Source organism: Panicum virgatum, chromosome 2K (genome assembly GCF_016808335.1).
Source record: "Panicum virgatum strain AP13 chromosome 2K, P.virgatum_v5, whole genome shotgun sequence".
Taxonomy (NCBI): domain Eukaryota; kingdom Viridiplantae; phylum Streptophyta; class Magnoliopsida; order Poales; family Poaceae; genus Panicum; species Panicum virgatum.
The window spans coordinates 50,112,791-50,121,784 of NC_053137.1; the positions used below are offsets into that span (position 1 = coordinate 50,112,791).

Genomic DNA, 8,994 nt, shown 5'->3' on the forward strand with positions numbered 1-8,994 from the left:
ATCCACCCGGGAAAGCCCCACGAAGCTGACGGCTTTGAGAGACGGGTTCGCCGGGTCGGGATCGGGGCTCAGCTTGGAGAGGTGGACGCAGCGGCTGCCGGCGGGTGAGCTCACCTGTACGTCATGGCAGTATCACCAGCCGGAGTCGGGCACCTGTATGAGCACTAAATTTAGACAAAATAAAAAACTAATTGCACAGTTTATTTGTAAATTGTAAGACGAATCTAATGAACCTAATTAGATTGTGATCAGACACTAAATTGCTACAATAATACTACAGTAAACATATTCTAATGATAAATTAATTAGTCTTATTAGATTCGTCTCGTAGTTTACAAAAGAGTTTTGTAGTTAGTTTTGTAATTAGTCTATGCTTACTATTTTAAATGTGAAAAAATTCTCTTTTAAAATTTTTACAGGTCGCATCTAAACAAGACCTAAGTTAAGATCAGGTCAAGCCGTGTGAAAGCCCTCCCTGTCAGTCAGAGTCGGAGGAGCCATGAGGCAGCCGCCCCGCTCGCTGGCTCATGGAATGGAACCATGGAACCGTTGCTTGCAAGAACAAAATGCCCGGGCAGGGCACTGATCGCCCTCCATGCCATGGCGCGCCGGTGACCAGAATTCCCCAGTCTATTCAAAAAATGATTTTTTTTCTTACCTCGCAGTAAAAGTCCGCAGCAGTAGAAGTCATCCATGATCTTGACCCGCAGTGTGTGAAAGATCAGAAGAGCATCTCCAAGAGCTCTTGTATTTATGAATGGTTAAAATTCTGATATACCTATTATGTAAAATAAAATAGCTAGTGAAAAAGAGATGAAATTTAACAGTTTCTCTAAAATCCAAAAAAATGACTAGCGCTCAGCGCTAGACAAAGATGCACAGCAGCACTCCTGGATAGAAAATGAGAATAGAAGACGAGATAGATAGAGTTTCTATTGGATGTGAATTTTGTCTTTCTTTTTTTAGCTAATTTACTCAAAATACAAGAGCTTTTGAGACGCTCTTAGCATATTGAGACCATCGACGTGTGGCGTTAACAGCGAGGAATTAACCCTGACCGGTATAGATGAGCAGAAGGCCTGAGGCCTGGTAGCCCGGCCCAAGCACGGGTGACACGGCACGGCCCAAGCACGGCACGGGCCCGAAGACACCGGGCCCGGGCTAGGCACGGCACGGGTCCCGGGCCGGGCTTGGGCCGCTAGGCAGGCCCGTCGGGTGGCACGGCACGGCCCGCAATTAGTGGAAGGCACGGTAGAGGCCCGTTAGCTTATATATAACTATAATTATATACTTATATATAAACTTATAACTTTTCATTTATCAATAAGTTAACTTATAGGTGTAACTTATGTGTTTTTTTAATATTTATGAACTTAATAATATTTGAGAAATAATATTTAGCTTATACAATTCTTTAAATATTTGTGAAATTGACATCTTCATATGTTTATGGGCTATTTGGGCCGGCCCGACACGTCGTTTTGGTCGGGCCATTTGGGCCGGCCCGGCACGAAAATAGGCCCATGGGCCGGGCCTGGGCCGTCGGCCAAGCACGAAGCCCGGGGCAGCCCGGCACGGTGGCACGACGGGCCAAACTTGGCCCGGCACGATTGAGCCGGGCCCAGCCCGGGCCCGAGCCGGGCCGGGCCGGGCGGCCCGTTTGCTCATCTATACTGACCGGTCGCCTCGCCACGCCCACGCACGCTTGCTGATGCGACGCTGCCCCAAGGCGCACGTAGGCAACCGCGCGCGGACGGGGAGGCCGGAGGGGGGTCAAACGGAACGGGCTTGCGTGGGCGTGGCGTCAGCGTGACATGCGGCGAAGCCGTCCAGAGCAAGGAAGACCTGGGGAGCAGAGACGCCAGATGCGATGCGCCCACGGCGTTTTGTTTTTTGTTTCTGTTTTGTTTTTGTATTATTCTCGCGCACAGACAGGAGGAGGAGAGCGCGGCCGAGAAAACCAGCGAGGCGAGCTGTCGCTTTTGACCTCGGGGCGTAACGGAATCGAGCCGGGTTCGCGCGCCGCTGCTGCTGGTCCCCTCTATAAGAAGAGGCGGCAAAGGCAACGGCGAAGCCATCGTCGTCCGTCGTACTCGCCCACAAGGTACTTAACACGGGTCGGCGGCCGGCGGTTGGAGGAGCCGAGGAGGTTGGAGGCCGGCTTGGAGCAGCAGCAGCAGCAGCAGCCGGCAATGGAGAAGCCCCGGCAGGTGGTGCGCAAGTTCCTGGCGCGGCCGCAGCACGAGGGCGTCGGCGCCGTCGTCCGCCGCAGCATCGGCAGGTGAGCCGCCGTCCCTGCCTGCCTGCCTGCCTTGTGGTGTTTCCTGGCTTCGTTTTTGCTGATTTTGGGGTCGGGCTCGATCGCTGCTTGTGCGTGCAGGTTTGAGCTGAGGTACTTCGACCCGTTCCTAGTCCTCGACGAGTTCTCCGGTGAGCTTTCGATCCGTTCCTTTTCTGAATGGGCATCGCTCGCATGCCCCATTCCGGTTCAACTAACCGATTGCCTGTCCGAATTCCGCGCAGTTTCTGCTCCGGCGGGGTTCCCCGACCACCCGCACAGAGGATTCGAGACCGTCACCTACATGCTCGAGGTACGCTCACAATTGCATTTCCAGTTTTCCACCGTCCGTTTCCGTTAGAGTAAACCTGACGAGCCGCCATGGGTTCCTGGCATCCTCCGCAGCTAGCTAGCATTCCTTTTCTGCTCGATTCCCATTGTGCTGTAGTTGTAAAGAGGAAAGGGGGCAGCGTCTATAGCTTGACGACCAAACACAAACAGGGCTGCTGCAGGCCGCGAACCGCGTGGCGCCAATTGTCAACGGCGCCAGCGGACACTAGCATAGCAGCGCGCGGCTCTGAAAGTTTCTTCCCCTGCACTCGAAGAATCCGTCCCCGACAGGCCCCGGTTCCGGTGGCCTGGCCACCCTGCGTCCGTCAACCACCCTCCCCCCCCCCCCCCCCCCCCCCCCCCCCCGCGTCGCTCTACTTTTCCGCGCTTAAGGGATCGACACCCCACCAGAAAATCATCATGGAAAATTGGAAACAGAACGATATCATTCCCCTGTTAGACACTTAAACCAATGGTGTAAAAAGAATCATAGGTCAGTTGGTAGCCGTAGCTCTGAGCGACTGAGCCTCTGACCAGAAAGGGAGGACTGGATGAATGAACTCGTGGATCATAACAGGGTCGGGAGAAAGAGAGTAGTGGTAGCTGTGAGTTTGTGAGTTCTGATCTGACTTTCTCCTTGGCCTTGGAACGCCGCTTCCAGGGCGCCGTGACGCACGAGGACTTCGAGGGCCACCGCGGCACGATCAAGGCCGGCGACGTGCAGTGGATGACGGCCGGCCGCGGCATCGTGCACTCCGAGATGCCCGCCGGCCCCGGCACGTCCAGGGGCCTGCAGCTCTGGGTCAACCTCTCCTCCGCCAACAAAATGTAAAAGCCCCCCCCCCCCCCCCCCCCCCTCCCTCGATGCCTGTTTAACACGTGGGTGCCTGGCAGCTGTGGCTGACACTCGAATGAAAACGACGCTCGTGCAGGGTCGAGCCCGGGTACCAGGAGATCCAGAGCAAGGACATCGCGTGCACGACCGCCGACGGCGTCACGGTGCGCGTGATCGCGGGGCACGCCATGGGGGCGCGGTCGCCGGTGCGCACGCGGACGCCGACCATGTACCTCGACTTCACCGTGCGCCCGCGCGCCGCGGCGCGGCAGCCCGTGCCCGCGTCGTGGAACGCCTTCGCGTACGTGCTCGAGGGCGAGGGCGTGTTCGGGTCCGAGCGGTGCGCGCCCGCGGGCGCGCACCACCTGCTCCTCCTCGGGCCGGGCGACGGCGTCGAGGTGTGGAACAAGTCGGACGGCAGGCCGCTCCGGTTCCTGCTCATCGCCGGCGTGCCCATCGGGGAGCCCGTGGCGCAGCTGGGCCCGTTCGTCATGAACACCGAGGAGGAGATCGACATGACCGTCGACGACTTCGAGCGCTACGCCAACGGGTTCGAGAAGGCCAGGCACTGGAAATCGCAGGCCATGGTAGCGCTTGGGGTAGAGTAGGGCGGAACAAAAAGAGCAGAGTACACAGCCAAGAGAAGGAAAAAATCAGCACATTATTTTCGTTTTTTTCCCTATTTCGTACTATAGTTGCTCAGATTTGTTTTTTTCCCTTTTCCCCAACATCGGGGTCTCTCTGTGTACATAACTGGTATAAATTAAGTTCATCAATATCGGAATTTTATATTTCATCAGCATCAACAAAATGAAGTGGATACTACTACAGTATTTCTTCTGAAATTCGACCCTTGTTACTTTGGGCCGAAACTTTTAGCTGTTGGGCTTAAAAGGAAAGGAAACCAGAGCAACTTCACGAGCTTACCAAAAATATTTCCCCCAAAACTATGTATTGTGGGCTCTTTCTAAAAAAGAGTTCCCAAAAACATATCAACCCACAACAGATTGCTAATATATAGTCTCTCAATATTTCAAAACAGACCACATTATTATAATTGGGCCCATTATATGGTCCAAACATACTGCTCTATTTTCAAAGCCCAAGTCATCAACAGAACTACTGCTACGCCAGATTGGGCCCCGTCGATATTCGACCCAACTGACACAAACCTACCAACGAATATGCAGCCATGGAATATCTACAGCAAACTTTTTTTTTAAGGGATTTCTATATCAAACTACTTAAGCGTTGACGGCGAACACGATGTCGCTGGATATAGTGTCATCGACTAGCGAAAGGGAAGGTGTAAATTTGACTTATAACCCGTAAAAGTAAAACGCCCTCTTCTCCTCCTAAGCGCAGGATCCAACTCCCAAGTGGTTTGACTATCCAGCTTATCATCTGCTTCTCCTGGCAAGCAAATTGAAATACTACTAGTACAAATTACATACGTCACTGCTTCCTGACATTCCGAAATATAGTTTATTTGATTTTTTAGGTTTACAACTTTTACTGCAATGCATAGTAAATATTATAAATAAAAAATCAAAACGATCTGCGTCTCGTAACTGGGAAGTATCGGAACTCAAGTGTACTCCGCCGAGGCCGGAAGCCTGGATCCTGGAACGCTGCCAGAACACGGCTTCACGGCCGCGCCGCCCCGCCGCCGCCAGCGTGGTGGGCTGGCGGGCAGCCGACTGACCCACGGCCTCCTCCAGCAGCCAGGAGATATTTCGAGTTGCTAGGTCTACGTGACATTCGCGGCTCGCACGGAAGTACGGATCACACGAATGGGATGTGGTGTGACACCGAATGGAACGTTCTCATCATATTTCCTTCAGGCCTTTTTCAACAAAAGAGGTTTTGTTTAGAAACATAAAGTTTTGGGTACAAAGCACTGTAGCACTTTCGTTTGTATTTAATAATTATTATTCCGTCATAGGTTAATTAGGCTCAAAAGATTCGTCTCGCAAATTATAGACAAAATGTATAATTAATTATTTTGTTTAGCTACATTTAATACTTCATACCTGTATTAAAATATTCGATGTGACAGAAAATCTTATAAAGTTTCAAAAAAAATTTATTTAAAAAACCGGCAGAAGCACTACCAAATCATTTAATGAGGAGAAGCAGAGTCTTACAAAAATCCAAAAAAATATTACATAAAACAGAAAACATACAGACTCATAAAAAATAAGAAAAACATAGGAACTATGTGACGCTCGGGGCTCTCAAGGCCGCTTGTCGCAGGCCCAACTCCTCTAGAATGCAGCCAAAAACCAATGGAGCTGTCATCGATCTCCCTTCAAAAACTCTTCTATTCTGTTCCTTCCAAATGTTCCATGCCGTGTACATGAGCAGGGCTGCTACATGTCTCCGCTGCTCTTGAGGTATCAGCTGCAAGAAAGACATCCACCATGCTTCGATATCAACTCCTCTTTCCGGTGTTTTCACTACACCATTAGACCAACCTTGTATTACAAACCAAACTTCTTATGCAAACACACAATAAAGACAAAGGTGAGCTGCGGTCTCTGGTTCCTGGTCACACAAAGGACAGTTTGGATCACACGGTCAAGCCCTCTTGATAAGTTTGTCTGCGGTGAGAATTTTAGACTGAACCAAAAGCCAGGCAAAGAACTTGTGCTTTTCCTCAGCATGAGCTTTCCAGATGTAGCTGGCCTTGAAACTACAATAGGAACCATTAAACTGTGCCAAATAGGCGGACTTGGAAGAATAGGAGCCATTAGCTGTCCACCGCTAAAAGAGTTGATCTTCTTGATCATTCAAAGAAACTTGCTGCACCAAATCCTAAAATATCACAAACTCGACCATCTCTTCGACCGAACTCATGCGCCAAGCCCCCTAGTTCAGGACTGGTCTTGTAACTCTTCGTTTACTTTTCTATTCTTCCTCCAAGTCAGCTTGTAGAGCCTTGGCGCGATGTCTATTGGCGCCCTGCCATTAAGCTAAGAAGACTTCTAGAAATATGCTTTGTTACCGGCACCAATAATAACTACCGTGCTTGTTCTGAAGAGTTGACGATCAACTGAGTCCCAAGGCACCTCAGTGCCCACCCAAGGTCGGTCTGGTTCGGCCCATTCTAACCAAAGCCATCTCAAACGCAAGGCCCTGCTGAACAACTCCAAGTGCAGAATACCAAGCCCACCAAATTTTTTTGGGCAGCTTGTTTTGGTCCACCATACCAAGCAATGTCACCATTTGCATCCGCAACCCTTTTCCATAAGAAACTTCGTCGAACTCTATCAATCTGTTTTAAGGCCTACTTTTTCAAAGCGAAAATCGATAGAAAATGCACCGGGATGGAGGTTAAAACTGCATTCACCAATCATAATCTACCGCCTTGTTCAAAAATCTAGCTTTCATTTTGAAGGAAACTATAAAAAAGGCCAGAGTCAGCTGGTAGCTCGTGGTTACAGTACATCCCGATGGCACTGTAGCACACAGTAGGAGATCGTGGACTAGCGTGTGAGAGGAAGGACATCGGAAAGCGTGCGAACTGATCGCTCCGCAGCGCGCTAGCGCGCCATATTTGGCACAATTTATTCATTAAGCCCCGTTTAGTTTGCAAAAAGCTGGCGAAAAATTAATGTAGCACGTTTTGTTGTTATTTGATAAATAATGTCCAATCATGAATTAATTAGGCTTAAAAGATTCATCTTGTGCTAATCAGTTAGACTGTGTAATTAGTTATTTTTTTAACTACATTTAATGCTTCATGCATGTGTCAAAAGATTTGATGTGACGAAAACTGTAAGAAAAATTTGAGAACTAAACGGGGCCTAAAAAACTTATGAGCCGGCGTAAGAGTCACTCGTCGGACACGGCCTACAAAATTTACGGAAATCTATTCCGAACCCCCTCGGCAGAGGGCTGGACAGACAGAATGCCCTGCACCTGCCTAGCGCCCGCAACGTCTCAGCAGCGGCGAATATAATGGGGGCTAGGGGGCTCTAGCGCACCCCCCCCCAAACCTCCCACCCCCACCGTCTACCATCTGGGACACCATGGAGCTCCTCTGGAGCCCCACTAAGATTTTTTTCTCCATCAATGGAGGAAGGGGTGCTCAGAACTTTAGGAGCTTCAACCTCCATATACTTTAAGGAAATTTGTCCACCGCACTCTGTGAAAATGTGATTTTGTATAACACACATCGTCAAATTCAATTTAGTATCCAGCATATTGTGAAAGAGTGTTTTGGTCTGCTGCACACCACACTGAATAAATTAAATATTTTGCAGCTCAAAGGACATAAAAAGACCACTTTACCCTTTGGATCCACCTGTCATCTGCATCTCCTTCCTTCCTCCCTCCCTCCCTCCCTCAGTCCCTCCCCTTCCACCGCGCCATGTCGTCCTCGCGCGGCCGCACCACCCTGTGCCCCGCCCGCGGCGGTCTTGCACCGGTCTGCGCCGCCACGGGCCACCTCTCCGAGCGTAACCTCGGGCCACCTCGGGGTGCAGGAACACCTCGCTTTCCCGGCCATGATCCGACCACTCACCCTCCTAGGCCACTAACCCATTTAAACCAAGCAAGCAGCCACTAGCTAGCTTCAAACCGCATCAACGACACACACAACAGCTCCAGGAATCAAGCGCGAACAAAGCTCCATGGATTCGTGGCCGCAGCAGCTAGCTCCGTGCAGATCCTGTCCATGGCCGTCGGCAGCGTGGGCGGTGGTCTCGGGGCGTCGGCCGCCGCCGCCGCAGGGACGGAGACGGCGACGGCCATCGAGGACCTCCCCGCGGACATCCTGGCGCTCGTGCTCCGCCGCCTCGACAGCGCGTCGCTGGCCGCCGTCGGGTGCGCGTGCTCCGGCCTGCGCTCTGCCTCGACATGTGGCCCTCCGTCCGCGGCGTTGCATCGTTCTGCGGCGGCGGGCACCGGGCGCTGTTCGCCGACGCCTTCCTGTTCCCGGCGGTGGCAGGGCACGGGGCGGGGCGGCCGTGGGAGGATGACATGGCGCGGTGGAAGGGGAGCGACCGAGGGAGGGAAGAAGGAGATACATATGACAGATGGGTTCAAGGGTAAAGTGGTTTTTTTTTCATCATTTGAGCTGCAAAATGTTTAGTTTATTCAGTGTGGTGTGCAGCAGACTAAAGCACTCTTTCACAGTGTGCTGGATACTAAATCGAATTTGACGATGTGTGCTGTACAAAATCATATTTTCACAGTGTGTTGTGGACAAATTTTCCTATACTTTATTTCTGGATCCGCCCCTGCATGTCACTGACATGGCGAGGCAGCTGGTGCGGCGCGTTTTGGCCCGGTGGGCTTGTGGCGTGGTCCGCGCCACTTGTATGTGTGAAGCGAGGGCGGGACAGCCGCGCCACTCATCCGGCGAGGATGGAACATTCACCGTACTCCGTACTCATGGAAATTGGAAACCGGCCGGCCGCCGGATGCCGCCGTCGCGCCGTCGGGAGCACGAAGCATCGCCCCGGCCTCCAGTCCAACTTGACGTCGTGCAGTAGGCGCAATGCAAGTATGCAACGAATCAACCACTGAGTCAGTGACACGACCA

At 51.7% G+C, this 8,994-nt stretch overlaps 1 protein-coding gene across 2 annotated transcripts; it reads left to right on the forward strand.

Annotated features, from left to right (window-relative positions):
• Positions 1-1,953: 1,953 nt before the first annotated feature.
• LOC120682959 (pirin-like protein At1g50590) lies at positions 1,954-4,239 on the forward strand. 2 transcript variants are annotated; one of them, XM_039964976.1, is made up of 5 exons: positions 1,954-2,281; positions 2,381-2,430; positions 2,524-2,591; positions 3,270-3,436; positions 3,541-4,239. In XM_039964976.1, exons 1-5 carry the CDS (start codon positions 2,193-2,195, stop codon positions 4,049-4,051), a joined length of 885 nt encoding a protein of 294 aa, XP_039820910.1. In that variant the 5' UTR covers positions 1,954-2,192; the 3' UTR covers positions 4,052-4,239. The 2 variants fall into 2 exon arrangements, with proteins under 2 accessions (XP_039820910.1, XP_039820905.1); XM_039964971.1 differs by having other exon boundaries at positions 2,006-2,281; positions 2,381-2,591.
• Positions 4,240-8,994: the final 4,755 nt, after the last annotated feature.

Bases quoted from the DNA above. Each gene is read 5' to 3' on its own strand.
- LOC120682959 (XM_039964971.1), top strand. From the start codon at position 2,193: ATGGAGAAGCCCCGGCAGGTGGTGCGCAAGTTCCTGGCGCGGCCGCAG. The intron at 2,282-2,380 runs GTGAGCCGCCGT...TTGTGCGTGCAG, and splicing joins GTCCGCCGCAGCATCGGCAG to GTTTGAGCTGAGGTACTTCG. The intron at 3,437-3,540 runs GTAAAAGCCCCC...ACGCTCGTGCAG, and splicing joins CTCTCCTCCGCCAACAAAAT to GGTCGAGCCCGGGTACCAGG.